The 20,836-nt window shown below is 39.4% G+C and overlaps 1 protein-coding gene across 7 annotated transcripts in view; it reads left to right on the top strand.

Moving 5' to 3' along the window:
- adgrb3 (adhesion G protein-coupled receptor B3) overlaps positions 1 to 20,836 on the top strand; it is a 134,605-nt gene that overhangs the window by 56,047 nt on the left and 57,722 nt on the right. For 4 of the 7 annotated variants that reach the window (XM_077581537.1, XM_077581539.1, XM_077581538.1 and 1 more), the window contains 7 exons: positions 2,767 to 2,931; positions 4,708 to 4,872; positions 7,035 to 7,199; positions 8,647 to 8,748; positions 15,710 to 15,817; positions 17,404 to 17,600; positions 20,664 to 20,732. In XM_077581537.1, coding sequence (XP_077437663.1) covers positions 2,767 to 2,931; positions 4,708 to 4,872; positions 7,035 to 7,199; positions 8,647 to 8,748; positions 15,710 to 15,817; positions 17,404 to 17,600; positions 20,664 to 20,732 — 971 coding nt within the window. The remainder of the gene's footprint in view (positions 1 to 2,766; positions 2,932 to 4,707; positions 4,873 to 7,034; positions 7,200 to 8,646; positions 8,749 to 15,709; positions 15,818 to 17,403; positions 17,601 to 20,663; positions 20,733 to 20,836) is intronic. The other 3 variants (XM_077581536.1, XM_077581535.1, XM_077581541.1) reach the window with 2 other exon arrangements.

Here is a 20,836-nt window from a genome sequence, read left to right as displayed (position 1 = left end):
TTTGAAATAGGTCTCTTTCTTTCCTTTTTTGGGGGGGGGGGGGGGCTTCAATGTTAGTCATGTCATACAGACAACATGACTCATCCTCCAAAGCAGAGTGCTTTAACGGTTATTTTTTTTATTATTAATAGTTCGTCTTTATAACTCATGCTACCTGGGGCTATCTCGGCAGGGGTTTTTTTCTCGTTTTTTTTTAAAGAATGTCAGTCAATATTTGACATTTATCGCTGAAAACTCCAGATGTCCATCAGCATTCTGTGCTTTTGAAACACATCAAAGTGAATAAGGTCTGTTGTTTTACCATCTCGAGACAGTCTCACCATCTTGAGATTTTTTATTTATTTTTATTTTGCATTTGCACTTTCCATACAGAGGAACCTAAAATATGTGCAACTGGGAGAAAAATGATGCTGTTGATGAAGCAGATTTTGTTTTCTAAGGAGAAAAATGTAAAATTAATGAATAAATAATCAGAAATGACTTGGTAATGCTTTGAATGTGATGAAGGAAATATTTTTCCAGTTAAAAGATTATGGTTAGGCCTTGAATTGGTGGCAGTCTACAGCGTAGTATTAAAACTCATACAGCATTTTTAAAGTTAGAAGTTGAAAACAAAATCACAAATAAATTGTAGGCACATGTACAGTATTTCCTGTGAAGCATCCTTTCTAAAATGTACTCCCCTAAGTGGTACAAATACATACATTACAGACATAATGTCCATTACTACTTTTGATCGGCTTTAGAGATGCATCAAAGCAGCGGCTAGAGGCAGACGACTGAGACTAATGCTGACGTGCCTTTGCGGGGACAATCAGTTTGATCCGAGGATCTGAATATGCCACCACTGATCCTGAGATCTAACTATTGCCTTTGTACAATTGCAGTCATTCATTTTCCATCTACAAAGCAGCCTTGCGGTGGAAAATCATCAAGGTCGGGACAGTCTACTTTTCACCCCGAAATATATTCCGTCTGTTCTAGGTCACTGGTCAACTTTAGATTGTTTTGGAACAAAGTTCCGTTGGGAAGTGATGGAAACAGTCATGGAACTTTCTTTGGAACCACAAAATAAAAGGCCAATTTCCATTGGTAGTCCCCCTGCCAGAAGGAAGGCAGAAGTTAACAGAAAAACAAACTACAGATACATTTATTAAAAACATCAGCTTTACGCATATACAATAACCCAACTACAGGTATGAATGTTGACACATTTGATTGCCCATTAGCTATAACATTATATTATTTTTAAATGAGCAGTATGAGATGGACTCTCGTATGTTTTGTGGGATTGCATTCCACTCATTAATAACATTCCACTATAATAACCAAAAAACTAGATGACTAAATGAAAATCTTTTTAACAGAATTTACAATCTCTTCTAGCAGCTCCTCTAGTAACCCTTGTTGCAGATTATCGAAATCAGGGGTGTCCAAACTTTTTCATTTGAGGGCCACATACAGTAGAAAAACAGAAGGATGTAAAGGCCACTTTGAAATTAATTGACTTTAATTTATTAAAAACACTGAAATCAATAAATCAAGCATTTATTTATTATTTAGATTTTCTGGTTGATAAATATCAGCTTTGTCTTAAAGGTGATAAGGCAATGAATTAGTTTAGTCCTGTATTGCGTATCTCACTAAACTTTGCAATGAACAGCGACCAAATCCCATCTCCACATTTTGTAAATAAATTGTGTGAGGCCACATAGGTGAATATTTGTATTGTCTGTTGCCAAGGCAAGACATGAAGTGTGTAACCTATTGTATGTCTGCTGCTCTGATTTCCATATTTTGCTCTCCAAAGTAAAACTTTGAGCCAATCGCAAACACTGTCTGCAGTTTGAGGAGGAAGTTGCCATCTGTCAGCTGTAGATGCTGAATTAAATTTCACTAGAAACAACATCTTTTGCCAGCTAATGTGTAAAATTAGTACGTTATAAGAAAACGCTTGTGTCCTTTCAAACTCAACTAATAAGGAATAACCTAATGACAAGAGTTTTAATGTATTTGTCTGATTTTGGCTTTAACATATTGGAACAATTGTTGCAGTATTGCATCTTGAGGATCCAAAAATAAAATTGCACCATCTGGGACTTACACTGATCTTAAAGACGAAATAATTGCCCGCCTTGGGAGCATTTCTTGCATCGTTTGCACGCCTGATGTCGAACCCCCCTTAATACTGATTGCATGAAATCTGATATGTATTACTGATAATTTATAGAGTATGACCGCGTTTTCAAAAGTGAGGAAGCAGGCTGCGGGCTGTCGGCTGCGTAATAATTATTAATATGTTGTTGCAGTGACAGATTTGCAGGGACTATTGTCGGCCCGCATTAACCTTTAGGTCTGCTTTGCAGCGATTTTGTTTGCAGTCAACCAAGAAAAATCAGCAAGCCGCAAAATTGAGCAGTCTTGCCGCATGCCACCTACATCTTTGCTTAGAAAGTCTCTTAAAATAAAGCAGGAACAGTGATCTCTCTCTTTTGTGCGAGGCTTTGTTAATTAGTGTTCACCCTGAAAAGTTTAATAATGATTGTCAAATATACATAATTGACTGACGCTTACGCCCGAAGGTTTGCAAATTAAACCTCACACTGTCCATGTGCTCAGTGTTTCATCTACTATCTTAATAATAGCTAATTACTTTTGATTGATTTTATTTCCTTTTATGGCTCAGCGCAGTTTATTATTGTCCATTTATGTAATGGCACGGCAAGGGGATATTGATCAGGCCTGACACCTTCTCTGTGCCCGCAGTGCACGGTGTATGGGAGGAGTGGTCGCCGTGGAGTCTGTGCTCATTCACGTGTGGCCGAGGTCACCGCACTAGGACTAGGATGTGTGCGCCCCCACAGCACGGAGGCCGGGCCTGCGACGGACCTGAGACACAGACTAAGCTTTGCAACATAGCCCTTTGCCCAGGTATCAACGATTTGCTAGATAAGACAACAAACGTTAGAAATTGACACTTTTGGATCAAATTAAGGTTTCCACAGCTTTTTTCCACTGCTGACACAAATTAAAAATGTGGTTCCATCCTTGGGGAAAATTGCTACTGTTGAATAGCAAATGTGTATGTCACACTATTCGAAGGCCAAGCATTTCAGTCTTCGTTGAACAAGGTCCACATATTCAAGGCTTCCAAATGATGAATGGATGTTGCTCATCTCACAATTTTTAAGTCACATTGCTATTTTAAATTGCGCTCCCCATATGACATACTTTAATGGCTAATAACTAGGCCTACTTGTCCTGACCTGCGTGTATCAACAAATTCACTATACAGTTTATCATCGTTTAAAAATGGAACGTTCGTGATCCCAAAATGTCCGATTTTGCTATATTAAGAGAAAGTAACAGAAATCAACTCTTGTCCTTGTAGAGATAATTGTTATGGACTGGACTGCTTAGTTATCAGTACCATTAGTTACTAATGGTACTGCTAACTAAGCCGCAATTAGTTACTAATGGTCCTTTTGCTGATAAACATGTCAGAATCCAAAAATGTGAAAAATCCAATTTGATTATAATGGTAAATGGAGTGCACGTATATAGCACTTTATCTACACCATATGTTGTCCAAAGCGCTTTACCATCATATTCACTACAGAAAGTTTTCCTTTCAAGTTTAAAATAACTTACTTTAACGTCCAGCAGCCCTCAACACACACTAGCCAAGAACCCAGAGTGTTTGTTTTTGTTATTTTGGTAACGTTTTAAAATGCATCTGTATTTAGCGTATCACACCACCAGCAAGCTAGTGCTTAGCAAACCTAAGATGGTTCATATCTCCGGTCCAGCATCCAGGTTTGCAAACTCCTTCTTGCTAGGATGCCATCAAAGGCCAACAGTGAAGTAATGACAAATGTGTTGATACACTGCCTAGATTGGCTTTGTTGACTGACTGTTAAACATTTAATAGCAAGCTTATTAGCCGGCTAAACATTGCTAAACATTACATACAATCGAAAACAAAGAATGTAAATTATGTCTACTTTATATTGTTGAAGTAGTTTGGCAGTGACAATATCATGTATTGCAACAACATGGTCATATACATCAATGCAAAAAATATCTTACTATAAACAAGTCGTGGCATGCTTGACAAACAAACAAAAAAATAGCTTAAAAAATATTGCTTTACGAATCGGCAACCAATTAAAATGCTTAAATGATTAAATCGGACCCCTTCACGGTGGAATTAGCTGGGTAAAATCATCAATAATTACAATTAGCAAAGTGTAGAATGTGCTAAAAATAGAAGCAGTTGAGCTTTTATGCATATAACCATGCTGCAATCAATCATGAGAACAAAGCTGAATCGATGCAGCGTTTGTGGTGCATTTAAACGTGTACTGTAGTACTTTACCAACCCTGTGAAGTGTCAATATCATGCTGGCGTCAAAGTCGTATTAGTGCTGATCATTACTTTTTCCTTCACACTAAGTGTTGCCTCCACCCTGATAAGAGTTGCTCTTGTCCTCTGCATAGACAGCATTAAATAGTTTAAAGACCTTGACAGTCATCACAAAGTAAAGCTGTGGTCTAGTCTTTCTGAAGTACGCCTGTTGCCTAATACATTTCTATCCCACTGGATTTTATTCTAAATCTCCTTCCATATCTGTCTGTCCTTTTTATTTTGTATTTTTTTCGGCCATCACTTGCGACACGCGTGTTGTGTTGTGGCTGGTACCCCAGTGGATGGACAGTGGCAAGAGTGGAGCTCTTGGAGCGATTGCTCAGTGACCTGTGCCAACGGCACTCAGCAGAGGACCAGGCTGTGCTCGGCGGCCGCACATGGGGGATCGGAGTGTCGCGGTCACTGGGCAGAAAGCAGAGAGTGCCATAATCCTGACTGCACAGGTAAAACAAAAACCAAAAAAAGCCAGAGTCTCTTAATTCCATAAATGTGAACGGATGAATGGAAGCCCAGATTGCATTATAATTATTGCAATCATTTTTATTTGTAGTGACCCTAGATTATTTTAGCTGCGGTTTCTATTGCACAGCAAAAAAATAAATAAAAAAGGCTTCAGAGCGAAAGAATCAAGAAAATAGCTATAATGTTCTAGACCATGCTCTATCAATTGGATTTGTTAAATCCAGTTAGAAATGCTGTATGCCTTTCACAGAATTCCGGGTTAGGCGTCCACCCTGTCTGTCAACACCATTGATGCATTAGAGGCTCAGAGATGTCAGCTTAGTGGCCTCCATCAAGCCTTGTCTCATCACACCAAGGCCTTCACATAATCTCCTGATGAAATTTTTGCTGCTGCTGCAGCCTGAAAGAGCACACATTTCTTTCTTTGTTATCCTCCTTTCATACTGAAAGTCTGTCGAAATATTTCACAACTACACAATCAAACTGAAGCACTAAAAGAAACAATCAAGGCTTTTGAGGGTGTTTGTGTTTATTTTTGTGATAATTAACCCGGCAATGTTGTTGTTGGCTTCACACAGTGATGATACATTGTGCGATTTTTGTCTTTAATGAGCTCAGCCAATTTAGCAATTCAAATGTATCACAGGGTGAGCGATCAAACGCTTGCGTATTAACACTGACTATGCCATCATACGGCACATGAAATTGATGGTGAAAAATATACACCTTTCCCAAATAGTAATTACAGTTTGAATGGCACCTTCATCGATAGCTACCATGTCATTGACCCCCTCGGAAAATTCATCCTGGATGCACAATTTTTTATTTATTTTTTCCCAAGGGTAGGGTGACCAGATTTTCTCAATTTAAATAAGGTCACTACAATTTCGCAGAAAATAAAATATATAATAAATTATCACCAGGAACTATTTATAGCAAATATAATCTCTTGTGAATCTGGTGACCGGTGGTTGTGTTATATTGCTTTAGCTAATTCTAATTGCTATGTTGGTGGACAGTTTAACAGTGCTAAACAAGACAATGTACTCATCACTATCCAACCTTTTTGACTTGGTCCCGCAGCTATTAAACGCTAGCTGTGCTGTTTCCCTTTGCGCCTTTCCCACATTGTAACATTGGAAATATGCCAGCGGAATAGCTCAGTTTGTGTTGGGTCTGACCAGCAACAGCAGCATTATGCTAGAAAGACTACATTTCCCATGATTCTTAGACACCGAAGCAAGAAGTAGTTTTAGTTACGGTATGACAAAAACACGCCTGTTAGCGATTAAATGTAGTTAGATTAGTCATATAAATTGCTAGGTGGTGGGTGGGCATACACTCAGCCCAAACAATCGGCTTGCTGACTGAACTAAAACAAAAACCGGGACGTCACGGCGGGACCTGCGTAAAAATGGGACAAAATAATGTTCAAAGTCCTGTTTAAATGAAGACTGTCTCAGTCGGATATCTGGTCACCCTCTCCAATATGCAACAACAAAATTATGTGGGGATGAGTTGACTAGTTACACTTTGCTAAACATAAATAAATGAAGGTGTAAAACTAACCTCCTTGGTAGAGGTAATGAAGGACAGTGCAGAGTCTCAAAATATATTTGCTACAAAACAAACATATTGTCATATCTCATCCATTTATCAATGTGAGTTAGTTCTGGCCAGCATGACTGAGCAGTTTCTGGTTTCTACGTGTGAGCAATAGAGAAGGAGGTTAGGTGGAGGACAATGAAATCGTGCGGCCTGTCTTTCCCGCTTCTTAAGAACAGGATATGGGAATTACTACATTGCTGAAGGGTGGCATTGTTTTGTCTAATGCTCAGTTTAATAGTCTTCATTACAAGGGCATAAAACCTGCTGCTGGTTATGGCAACTTTGAAATTATTATGCTTTAACGTTGGCAGCATGAGGGAAATAATCACCATTTGCTGAGAGGCTTCTGAAGCCATAAAACACACATGCTGCTAAGTGCTCCAAGTTATTTTGTTCAATTTTGGACTATTACTAGCATACTGAGTCTGAAAACTTGCAAAAATGACTGATATGAGATAAGCACACTGTATTACAAAACAACATTTGTCCAATTGGATGTTTCTGATTTGATCCTAACAAGATGACTGTGTTACAGCTAACGGACAGTGGAACCCGTGGGGTCCGTGGAGCGGCTGCTCTAAGTCATGTGACGGTGGATGGCAGAGGCGAACGCGAGTCTGTCAGGGGGCAGCGACGACCGGGCATCATTGTGAAGGCAACAAAGAAGAAGTCCGGAAGTGCAGCGACCAACGGTGCCCAGGTGAGGCAGAAAACACTTGACGTACTCTAACAGTTAGCAATTAGCAGCCCGTGCTTCCTCCTTCAGGTATTGAGAGGAGATGCTTCATTTTAGCAAAAAACATGCAAAGGAAATGCAGTGCTCCTTTGACACAGATGAAACAAGATGCTTATGTAAATGTTCAGAAGTCTGGATTGATATTGAACATAAAGTAAGGATGCAACATTATCAGAAAAAATGTCATGAAACTATTAGCATGCTAACTCTGATCCACCATGCCTTAAAATACCAATTCCTACCTCAAGTGAACAATTGAACAAAAAAAGTGATAAACTGACTGGAAACGTTCAGAAGTCTGGATTGATAACAGGAAAACAATCAGCATGAAATAAGTAGCAACATTATTAGCAAAAATGTCATGAAACAAGTATTAGCATGCTAACGCTGACCCACCATGCCTTAAAATATGATTTTTTTTTTAACCTCACGCAAAGATAGCGAGAAAGTGTCCACCATTAGCGACTCTCCAACAAGTAACTTGGAGTTCAGCGTTAAATAAATAAATAAATACTCCAAAAAACAGAAGCTGATGTTCTGTTTTTCTGAATATGTTTTTCTATTTTTATTTTTTTATTTTAATTCTGAATTTGTTTTATTTTTTTCTGAATAATATTTTCTATAGTATAAAATATTCAAAAAAAGGGAAACAAAATATTCAGAAAATCTAAAAATTGGGGGAAAAAAATACATAAAAAAACACCAACACACACAATTTGCCAGAAAAACTGTTTTTTTTTTTCCTCAAGTAAATGCAATATGCTTCCCTAAGACAGTGAATCAACAATTGAACAAAGAGAGATGGTGGTGAACTGACTGCAAACATTTAGAAGTATGAATTGGTCGCAGTAAAACAATTAACATTATAGGCCTATAAGGAAGCAACATTATCAGCAGAAATGTCATGAAGCAACTATTAGCATGCTAACTGTGACCCACCATGCTTTAATACCAATTTCTACACAGGCAAAAGTAGTGAGTCGACAATTGAACAAATCAAAAAGCTGGTCAAATTCTGTTTTGCTGAAAAAAAAAAACATATTGACCCTTGGTGTACAAAATCCAATTGGTATGGGGGGGGGGGGGGTCCCCCGGGGGGTTCCCCCTGGGGTTCCCCCTGATTCCAATTGGTATTGATTATCTGTGGCTGTTTGCTAGCTGGCCTTGCTGCTAGTTCCATTACAGATCCATTTGTAAGCTCACACCGCTAATTTTGTTTTATTTTTTTAATTTAATTTTGCTATGATGTGTTCACACATATAAGCATTTCACGTGTTCACGTGATACTAGTATCCTTTTCAGTTAACGCAAATAAATGATTGCACTATGCAGGAAATACGAATGAATAGGGAAATAAAATGGGACATTGCATAGATGGCGTACAGTACAATTCTATCACTTTGCATTTCAGCACCATATGAGATTTGCCCTGAGGAATATGCAGTGTCAATGTTGTGGAGACGAACACCTTCAGGGGAACTGGCCTTTAACAGATGTCCACCAAATGCTACAGGTAAGAACAAGGAATTATCATTTTCAAATGTTTATTTTTTTTTTTTTGGGGGGGTGGTCATGCTTTGCTTGCAAGTCCTATATTTGCATTGAAGCAGTTATTTTCTTTTATTTTTCATTAAGGAAAAACATAAGAAATGCAAAAGAAAAGGTTTATGTTGTTTTGCCACAGGCCACATGATGCCATTAATGTTGAATTTCTTCTGTTAAGATGCACTGCAGTATAGAAACTACACATCAGGCATTGTTGTCCTACAAGTTTCTTGTCTAATCTTTGTGAAATCTACAAAACCTTGTGACACTAAAGCAAAATCTGGTGCCAGAATTCCGCCGGCGAATCCAAAGCAGAATGTCCTTATCCCTTCATCCCAATTCAACACGCAACATAACTCTTGGCAGCACCTGTCAGATTTGCAGGGTGCTGTGACTCATTGCATTGCATTGTTATCGAAAAATTCACTGGTGTGGTTTTTTTTTTGCATTTGGCAGGACCATGAGCAGTCACACTGCTTAATTTTGTGATGGGAGACAATGCCATGGTGTTGGCTTTATGTACAATGTAAAAATCACAAGATAAAAAAGGGTTTGAAAAATAGCATGGATTTTGGTGATATTATTTCACCTTGTGTATGTTTTCAAGGACACCAATTGTAATCAAGAATGGACGACATTTCAAATATTTGTATTGCTAATACTTTTTTTTCAGGTTATACTGTATAATAAATCTGACTGATGACATAATGAAAATGAACGAATGATTTAATTGGTGAAACATTTCATATTTTACTTACATAACAAATGCACAGTCAATAACTGTCAAACTAAATTGGAATTATTAAAAACAATATTCAAATATTGATGTGCTTGTTAATCTAAAATAAAAGGTAAATAATGTTCCAAATGAATTTTTGCTTAATTTTGCAGTTCACTGATTAGTGTCACAGATGAAAAATATTTTAGACTCAGTGCTCTTGTTTCACTTAAATTCTAGTGGGACTGATGAATATCATATAGTTTCTACTTTGCATTCATCTCAAGCATATTTTTATCTTGAAATGTCTGCGTCAGTGGGATCAGCAAGTTGAAATTACATTCATCTCAAGCATGTTTTATCTTGAAAGGCGTACTTCAGTAATGTCAGCAAGTTGTAAGGCTATATTGTTTATGTCAAGACATTCTGTCATATGGAAGGAATCAAAACCATCTTTGTGTCTGTCAGTAGAGAAGGACAATAGGTGAGGTTTGTGAGAATAACAACACTATGGTGCAAAATCGTTTGACCTTAAGTGATTGCATAATGGATGGACTGATCCAATGAAAAAAGGGTAAATAAAAGAGAGCAGACATATTTCATGCTTAAACTACACTGGTACTTATCCTGGAAAAATACTTTAATGGAGGATAGTTCAGGTCAGGTCAAGTTTGTTTGTAAGGTAATTAACCGCAGCAAAAATCTCAGCAGGGTTTGTAGAGGCTGCGTTATGAAGCTCTGAATGGACTAGAACCTCTATAGCTTCTCTTTTGTATTCAAATTGAGGTCAGAAGACAGAACCTGATGTGAAAGGAAACCATGATTAGGCCTCTTTCTTCCCTCCAGGATATTCTGACTGCTGAGGCCAACTTTAACGAGGATGAAATATTGATCAGCACAAGCAACGCAACTAAATATGAGACATGAATGTAGTCAGACAGCTCTGGTGACGCGTCCAAATGTGTTTCGGGGCATATGCGCTTACACTGCCGTTGTTACTGTCATCATCAAGGTCATCATGGAAACAGCACCCAGCGCTGGGGCATAAGCGCCGGCTCACCCATCACTGGTGACAACTGCCACCACAGGCGAAAAAGATGATGTCGGCTTGTGGAGGGGTGGGTGGAGTTTCGACCAATGGGGATAGTGCTTCAATGTGGAAAGACAGGTGGGCCCAAGTGCGCGAGCTCAGCTGCAGCCACGCAGAATATGAATTTGATTTTAACAAAGCAGAACTACGCCAGCGAAATCTCAGACGGAATAAAAACACGTGCTAGACGACAGAAACAAAGCCCGCAAATAATTCAAGTACAACTCATCAGACAAAAGCACGTATGATTGGAAGGGAAGGTTGTTTTTTAAAGATTTTCTAAACTAGAAAAGTACTTCTACGAATGCAGACCTCTGCCAAGGCTGAACCATGAACAAAATTATAAGACAAAACAATGTGGAGCACCTTGTTTGTTTGTCTAGTCACATTGTCACTTTCGACTCTCAGCAGCAGTCTGATAATAACAAGACAACAAAAGGGCTTTATTGTCAAGCTACACAGAAACAGAAAATTACGGGATTTCTGTCCTGTAATCATCCATTTGGCTGAATGGTACAACAGAAAAAACATTTTTGTCCTCTATCTGCATTTTTAGTCTAAGATGTTCCATTTAAATGACATCTTACATGTCAAACCTTTCTGTTTGACGCTTGTTTGTGCCACTCACTCCATCAGCTGGATCTGGTGGAGCAGTGCCACATTCGCCATCAAATTCCCCAATGCAAGTGGAATGTTATGGAAGCATGGAACTGCCAATGTTTAGTAAACATTTTTGACTGGCAAAAACATTCAAAAGTATTTGTAAGTGTGTTTAAACGTATTTGCATGTACATTTGAAGGTATGCTAAAAACCTTTTCCCCAAACGGGGTAATGACTTGCACATGTGCATACCCGGTGGCATTATTGGAAAAAAATGACGAATGGAAATCATGCACTGCAACCATAACAATAAATCAGGAAAAAATTAGGATTAAACAATGTTTACATAATTTATGAACGTATTGGTATAATGTAGGTCAAATGCTAAGAAAAACTAACTTTTTTTTAACTTTAAGTCAATACACTGCAGCATTATGGGGAAAAATGCGAACGAAAATCATGCACTGCAGCCATAGTAAATCATAAAAAATATGAATAAACTATTTTTGCATAATAAATTTATGAACGTATTGGTATAATGTAGGTCCAATGCTTAAATTAAAGTCAATACACTGTGGCATTATGGCAACAAATTTAAAACTTTAAGCATTTATCTTAAAAGTAATTACATTTGTAAGTAGATCTAATCATATTTCTAAGTACATTATAAAAGTATTTGCCAGTCAAAAAATGTCACTCCCCATTGGCAGCTCTATGCTGCGTAGAATGTAGGCTAAATGTGAAAAAAAACCTGTAGACCAGATCAAGACCAAAATGCAACGCTCTTTGTGCCTCGGCCCATCTCCTCTTAAAACAATAACAAAAAACGACCAACTTAAAACATCCAAAAACGTACTTGTTGGAAAGAATAAGCTTCCCCTATCCTGATCTGAAGACACTATTGTTGGCAAGATTATGCAAAACTACATGAAGGCATACCAACACATTATGTAGAGGGGTAGTACAAGGTCAAAGAGGTTGAGAAATGCATTTGAACTTGTATTTATTTTTTACTGTGTGTGACAAAGTGTCAAAACACTATGAAGCGCATTAACATCACTTAATAAAGCGCTTGATTAGAAGAGTATCATCCTGTTCAGCATTGCTGGATCAGTGCTTCTCGGTCCAGTAGAGTTTTTTTTTTCTCCCTCCCTTAGATAATGACACCATGAAGATGTGAGCACGCTTTGTCTCCAAGAGATTGTACGGCACTTTTGGCAGCATGGTTTCAGAGATGATTAGCTGATCAATGAATGGCATCTTGCAGGATGGGGGAAGTCTTCTTTTGGCAGCTGATTTGGTCATTTGCCGCTGACTGTGATGCCTCCAGAGCGCCTTGACATTTGATATAAATCTTTTTAGAAAAGGTTCCAATCAGTGTACCGAGAATGCTCGGAAGGCTCCCTCCTACCGTCGACATTGACAGACACCCAAGGACTGATAAAATGCAGTTGGAGATATAGAAGGGGAGTTTGGGGCAGGTTTTTCCAAAATAAAGTGGGCAATGTCCCTCCTTAGTCATGTTTTCTTTTCTTTTCGTTCTGCATCTAAGAAAGTCAGGACGCTAATTAGCGAACCACCAGGCTTCCCTTTCTTTCTCCTTCTGTTAGTCATTGTTCTTTCACAGACATATTTTTACTGTGAAGACAAATTCTTTATGTGTTTTACAAACTTGGCCAATAAATCTAATTCTGATTGCAGGTGGGCTGGAGCTATCTGCACCACTACTAACAGTTTCCTCAAATTTGATCAACTGAGTGTTTTACAATTACATTGGTGTCAGTGCACATGCGTACAGTGGGCTCATTTACATAATGTAATTTATTGTTTGTGACATGTTAATAATTCATTTTTAAAAGGTTCCATTTGTATCAATTTCTGTCCCTATCTGCTGCTTGAATTATCAATTAAGTCTGATGTCACTCATCTAAAGGAGAGAGCAATTACTGCAACATAACTTCAAGCTATTAAACTCTTCACAGGTTAATGCACCCAAAAGCTCTTATGTGCTTGCAGCTACAATTTTTTTTTAACTGTGTTCTGTAACATAAGGCTGTATTGTATTAATTTCACCGATTCTGCATAATTAATATATATCCATACATGACCCTAACATAGTATAATACAGTGATTCTTAACCTTGTTGAACGTACTGAACCCCGCCAGTTTCCTATGCGCATTCACCGAACCCTTTATTATTATTTATTTATTTATTTTTATTTATTTTTTTCCAAATTCAAGACATAGTTATAGGGTTTACTGGTAAAAAAAAAAAAAAAAATGAACATGGAGACTAGCCTTATCATCGAATCTGGCTCTCTTCACCTTGAAAATTCATAAAGCGTTGTGTTCTTGTATTCCACTTCTCCATGCAGCTTAAAGGGGAAGTCAACCAAAAATAACAATAATTCTTGACAATAATATTTTATGTGACCTAAATAGTCTAAACATGACATTCTGATTAATATCACATTTGTGCAATATGTGTTATGAAGCAAAATCCATCCGTTTTTATCTATCTCAGTGGGCAGCCATTTTGTCACTTGCTGCCGACTGAAGATGACATCAATGTTGCTCAGGTCTCAGGTAGCAACCAATCACAGCTCAGCTTCAGAAAACAGATGAGCTGTGATTGGTCGTTGCCTGAGCCCTGAGCAACATTGATGTCATCTTCAATTGGCAGCAAGTAGGCAAAATGGCTGGTCCCACAGATGGACAAAAAGGGTTGGATTTTGCGTTTTAACTCATATTCCACAAACAATATATTATTCAGAATGTCATATTTAGACTAATGAGGTCACATTTAACATATTATTGTCGAGAAATTTGACAATTCTCAACTTGACAGTGCAAATCCTGCAGGTAGATAGATTATTATATTTTCTTGGAACCCAGGGACAGCAGATACAATGAAAAGAGCAGAGGCCCTAGAATTGAACCCTGTGGAACACCATATGTTCTGTTATACATATGAATTCATATGGCACTTTGTTTTGTTGCTCAGAAGTAATATATAACTTTTTGGTGGTGTTTTTGTTATTGTTGAGCTCCTTGGACGACCTCCCCCAGGCCCCCACCCCCCACATTATTGTTTTTTGTTTGCAATAGAAGACATTCAGGCATTTCACATCAATGAACGTTTGCCTTTGGCAATTTTAATTTCATCTCCCCAATCTGAATTCACATTACCATGGCATCAAAACAGGCAGGGGTCATCAGGCGGACAAGAAAACATCTTTGTTCTACAGTAACAGAATGGCTCTTACAATTTCACAATGCTAAAGTAAGCTGAAATACCGATAATCACAATAATAATAATAAAAATAATAAAAAAAACATTAAAAAACAACAACTTCTTACTCAATGATCATGACACCAAGTAGAATTGCCTTATAAAGTTTGTGTAATTTGTGGGTTGGGGCATGTTTGTGGTGTGATGCTGGAATGTGGTCGTCACGGTGGTTGGAGTTAGTGAGTAGCACCGATCCAAAGTCTCCGCTCTGTGCTGCAAGGGCGACGTTTTAGTGCAGCCGGAGTATGTGTGAGACGATAAGACAGTAGCTGCCGAGAAGGTGGGCGTATCAGAGCGGTGGCTTTGTGGCCTATCTTCTCTTGTGTGTGTGTGTTTGTGTGTGTGTGTGTGTGTGTGTGTGTGTGTGTGTGTGTGTGCGTGCGTGCGTGCGTGCGTGCGTGTGTGTGTGTGCGTGTGTGTGTGTGTGTGTGTGTGTGTGTGTGTGTGTGTGTGTGTGTGTGTGTGTGCGTGCGTGTGCGTGTGTGTGTGTGTGTGTGTGTGTGTGCGTGTGTGTGTGTGTGTTTGTTGGCATGTGGAAAACGCGAGAACAAGCAACAGCGAAGGTTTAAGCGAGGTAGGGACGCCAAGGGAAATGTTTTGTTACCGTGGGAGTTTTCCTCGGGATGTCGAGCGGCCGGGTGATCTGTGAAGTGCACTCCAGCAGGTCGACAGCTGGGAAGGTGTGATGTTGGACCGTCTATGTAGGATGCGCACGACCGTGTGGGTGGATATTGGGTGGTTCTGCTATTTCTGGATCGCCGTTCCATTGCCTGTCAGCCACCACGGCGGCAGTGCCGCATGCTTGAATAAACCAATCTTGAGTTTGCATGTTGCACTAATAACACAAGACGTGATGCATATATTACAAGTCACGGGACTCGGGTTTTACTGCTAATACATTTAAAAAGCACTCTCACATGCACTGCATAATTGAATACGCAGCATCAAATTTTGATAGTGAGTGATGAGCTGCAGAACTGGACAAAAGGGGATTGTTAAATATCTCATGAAAAGAACTAATATGTCTGTCCTCTTCTCTTCTTTTCCCTTCATTTCCTGTTTCCAACTCCCCGACATCGCTGCACCCTCCTGTCATTCAACCCGCCTTTGGTCTTAATCCCACCCCTAAACTCTCCGCGCCCGCATCCTCATCGCCCTTCTTATCTCCTCCCCCGCCGCTTCCTCCTCTCCAAATCCGTCGCCCTCTCTCCCTCCCTCCGTCTCGCAGGCACGACCAGTCGACGCTGCTCTTTGGATCACCGTGGCATGGCCTTCTGGGAGCAGCCGAGCTATGCGCGATGCATAACAAATGAATTCAGATACTTGCAGCAATCAGTAGGTGCAAAGTCAGCTCCCTCCCACATCCTCTGTTCCCAATACATCAAAATGCACCCCCCCCCCCGCGGCACTTTCTCCCCACCAATCATCCATTCTCATTGCACTGTGGCCGAACATAGCTCTTTCAATAGAGTGGGAAAGAGAACGTTTTGCCATCTATCCTTCAGTAATAAATTGTCTTCATTTTCTCACACATCCCTTGTGTTTTGTTGGTGTATTGGACTTAAATCAACTGGATGTAAACAGCTGAACTACAATTACGTTGGACCCAAGAACAAATTGTCTCTAAAACAGTGTCAAGTCATCCAAACTTGGAGGACATGTTGCGCTGTGATAATGTATTTTGCTATAGAAACATTAGATTGTGCCAGAATTTCAAAGGAGTTACGACTTAGTCGTTTCAATCCATTGATTAAAAAATACCTTTCACAAGTCATCCAAAAACATGCCCGCTTTTAAGTTACGATGCCTCGTGTTTTATGTGAAATCATTTAATTTTTTGGGGCAAAAACAGTCTCCGATAGATCACAGTCTGATAGAACAAAATTACAGCCAATGTACAACAACAAATGTAAGATTTTATGCCTTCTTTATAACTTTTTTTTCCTAAACTGAATTGGATTTTAATTTCAAAACCTCTTAGGAATTATACAGTGAAGCAGCAAATTGTCTATAACCTGGCCAGATTTGAGTTTGTCCTTTTCAAATTGGGGGTTGGGCCCCAGGGAACTTTTGTTTTTGTCCTACTAGAATAAAGTGTAATTGCATATCCACTACAGTAGGTGGCAGTGGTGCTCTCATTGTCAGAGAGTGCACAAGCAGAGGGGTACTTTGAACAATTTTATAGACAAATGATACTATTTATAGTCGTGGCAGAGAGTTGGCAGGTGGTGGGGGTGAAATATTTTCTTCTCCCTGGAGGAGGGCGTAACAAAAAAATAATTGAGAAGCAGTTAAAGTAAAATTTCGCTAAGCTTTGGATACGAATCAGTCATTCAAACACTTTACTATGACTTCCAGTTTTATGTTTTTATGTATTAGTTTGTTTGTTTTTTATTTTTATTTTTATTTTTTTTGTGTGCACATTTTGATTGGGATTTTCCATGCAGCCTTGACTTTTGGAAAGGCTACTTCTCAATGCAGATTATCAACCTAATTGTTGAAAAGGAACCCCGACTGTCATGGCAAGTTTGCTCTATAATATTTACTATGAGATTCATTTTTCAAAAATAATTTACAGTTTAATACATTTGTAGAAACTTTATTTGGACATATGCCGCCATTGTTATTTGCGTATTTCATGCGCTCGTAAAGAAAGCAAGTTAAGTTTTTCATTAGAAATTTCTGCCTAAACGTGTATCTTCTGCTCCAGTTAACACCTTTTATTCACATTGGCTCATTTCAGTCATCTGTGAGGCACAATGCAATCGAGTCTGGCTCAAATATAAAGTGTCACTTAAAAGGTCTCTGAGAAAATAAGCATTCTTTTCATATTTCATGCACTCCATTTCCTCCAATGTGAATCTGTCAGTTGAAAATGTGAAGGACGCCGATGCCTCAAGTTCTGTCCTCTCCTGTTTTTGGAGGTCCAGGGCCACCTCGCAAAGGGACAGAGGATGCTGGCGGGGGATGGGATGTCCCAGGTGACCAAAAACCTGCTGGACCTCACGCAGAGGAAAAGCTTTTATGCCGGCGACCTGCTATCTTCTGTGGAGATCCTGCGCAATGTGACCGAAACCTTTAAGAGGGCCAGCTATGAGCCGTCTTCTGATGACGTGCAGGTATTTTATTTTATCTTTTGCAGCCAGCGCCTCTGCTGAAACAATTACAAATTAATTCCTAACAATTAATTATATTAAATAATGTCGTATTATGCCCATCCCTGCACCACTCTTCCACAAACTTCCAGTGTAATCCCGCTCATATTTTATAATGGCAAAATGACTGCTGTTCAAAAGCTAATTAATACAAGAAAGCTAGTGGTGTTATGTGGGACTAAAAAACAGATAGTGATCTTCTCACTGCCAACGCTGTCATATATTAGAGAAATGTCTGAGGCAGCACAATGGCTGACAAACAAGCCCGTGGCTGCATTGTATTAAGAAGTCTCCTCCACAGCCTAAGCTGTTTCATCTCATCATGTTGGGCTTGACTGCAGTCCTGATCCTCTTTATGTCAATGATGGAGATTATAGCTAAAGCTCCACCTCCATCTTCAATAAGATAATTTATGTCCTCAGAGCCGTGTCACTTTCAAAGACACCCTTGTCAGGCCTCAGGATCTCTGCTCACTCCAGCATACGCGTGTGATTTACTCACTGTCTGCTTACTAAAACAGAAATCGATGGGCAGCAATGTTTGTTGATTTGATTTTCGGCCAAATCCCGTCATATTAACAAATTGCATTGGTTGAGGATAGGGAAAATAATGATCCATTAAAAACGTTTACGTTTATTTTTTATTTTTTTATGTACAATGACCTGGATGCATAAATACACTCACCCTCAAGCTAATACTTTGATGCAGCACCGTTGACTTTCATTACAGCACTCAGCCTTTTTGGTTTGAGTCTATCATCTATGTTGCACTATTTCCCCACTCTTCTTTGCAAAAATATTCAAATTCTGTCAGATTGCGAGGACATCTCCTGTGTACACCCCACAGATATTAGATAGAAACTGTTCATAATTCACTCCATATAGTGCCACCTGAAGAAAAACTGCTCCAAAGCATGATGCTGTGATGTTGTTTTGGAATTACGGCCTAAAGGTTCAACATTGGGCCCATAACACATTTTGCATATGTGATTTGGACATTTCAAATGTGTTTGCAAAATCTAGCCAGGCTTCGATGTTTCCTTTTTAAAATAATCCTTCAGTTGTGGTTCCATGCCCCATAGCCCCGACATATGAAGATGGAAATTTGTTGTTGTCACGTTTACTCGACTGCTAGTACAGTAGTGGCTAGAATTTCCTGCAGCTCCTCCAATGTTGTAATCACCCTGACCAGTTGTTTCTCCTTTTGTCATCAATTTTCGAGGGACATCTAGTTCTTGGTAATGTTGCGGTTGTGCACATTTTTCTCTTGATGGTGACTGTCTTCACTGTGTTCCCTGGTGTATTTAACTTTAAATTCTTTTTTACTCTTCTCCTGGCTGATACTTTTGAGCAATGAAATCCTTCTGAAGCTGTGGAAGCTCTCTGCGGGCCATGGCTTGTGCTGTAAGATGTAACAACAAAATTATTAGGAAGTGTCTCCCAGTTGAACTTTATTTGGGGTTAATCAGAGGTACTTGAAATTGTGGCAGCAGTGTGCTGACTCGGATTTAACATGATTTTGAATGTGCTCGGTTAATTCTGAACATAGCCACCACCCCAGTGAGGGGCCACATGAACTCGTTTTTGCTTAATGATTTATCCTGGTCTCATTTTCACAAAAGTCCTAGTTTTGAAATCTTTATATCTACTATGTACCTCTGAAATAAGATTGGAAATTTGACAATTTAGAAAATTTGCTAAATTGTGAAATGGAGGTGCGTATAAATAAATGCACTCTTTTTTTGAATTATTAAAAGCTGCTCTTAAATTCTTTTATATCCAAATGTTAATGTGTATGGAATGCTGTATGGGTGGTTTACAAGATGTGTTTAAAATATTTACTAACTTAATTGTGGCATTTAAGCAAGTTATGCACAAGCTATGAATATTTATTTGCACAATCTATGGATGTTACGTGTAAGTCAGTAAATTATTTGTTGTCATACATTGTTGTCTGAACAATTTGTTCAAGATTTTTTTCATAAATCAAAGTGTCTTTAAATAAATGTTTTCGTGTTTATTACTTTGATTAAAATAGTATTCCTCCAGAATGACTGAGGGAAAAAATCTAGATGTTATTTTTTGGCCATATCGCCCAACTCTAGTGTATGCCTAATTTTATGTCAAATTAAATAGCCGGTGTCTTATAAACGACATGACATATTTTCAAGGCATGTGAAAAATGAATGAGTCATTGAAATGCCCGGCATGTTCAGACCTTACTGATCACATGTCGTCTCCATGAATGCAGCTAATATTCTACGGGAATTTGTCGTCAAACGTGGACAGGCGACCTTGAGCCCATCCAGCCGTTTTTGCACCATAAAAAAATCTGCGAGATGAGAAAAGCATTGTGTCCGCGGTTATTACCGGAGCTCTTTGGGGTGTGTGGGCCGGTAGCAGAGCAGTCAGATAGCCAGGAGCCTCCCCTCCCCCCACCCTCACCCCCCTCGACGCGTCTCTGCACTAATGCAGTGTTAAAGTGGGCACATTACCACCAGAGGGAGCATAAGCATTCAAGTAGAAAACAAGATAGCCTGTGTCAAGAGATAGAGAGCGAGAGAGAAGGAGGGAGGGAGGGAGAGAGAGAGAGAGAGAGAGAGAGAGAGAGAGAGAGAGAGAGAGAGAGAGAGAGAGAGAGAGCGACACTCCCTCAGGCACACTGTGGACCAGACGAAATAACAAGACTAAGGATCAGACCGAGGTCCTATTACGACTGCAGGCAAGCACCCCAAGCATTCCCGCCTCTCTCCCGCTGAACAAGACAATGCACCCAGCTGCTCAAACATTCCCTTTCATCTGTTCCCCCCCCCCATGGTTGCAACTTGTGCTTATTTCCTCCAGCGTTCAATATTTTGCTGCAAGCTGCAGCGGTGCGTTCAAGGAGACTTTGTATTTTGTTGGCCCCATCTCACAGATTTACTATGACCCCGAAGACGCTGCTCATTTGAATGGTGTTAGTCAGCAGCTGAGGGTAAAGGGAAGTGTGATGAGGTTAATCATGTTTCCTGTCATTATATCTCCGCAGAATTTCTTTCAAATCATCAGCAATCTCTTGGAGGAGGATAACAAGGAGAAATGGGAGGATGCACAGAAGGTAGGCATGTCGCGGTGAATAATTCAGGTCCACATGAGTGTTATGCACTTAAAAACGCACGCGCTGTTGTGCCATGCCATCCATGGACTTAAATAAAAGTCAGG

This window comes from Vanacampus margaritifer, chromosome 12, assembly GCF_051991255.1.
Source record: "Vanacampus margaritifer isolate UIUO_Vmar chromosome 12, RoL_Vmar_1.0, whole genome shotgun sequence".
NCBI lineage: Eukaryota > Metazoa > Chordata > Actinopteri > Syngnathiformes > Syngnathidae > Vanacampus > Vanacampus margaritifer.
Note: the sequence above shows the minus strand (reverse complement) of the source record. Positions and strands in the feature narration are given on the sequence as shown.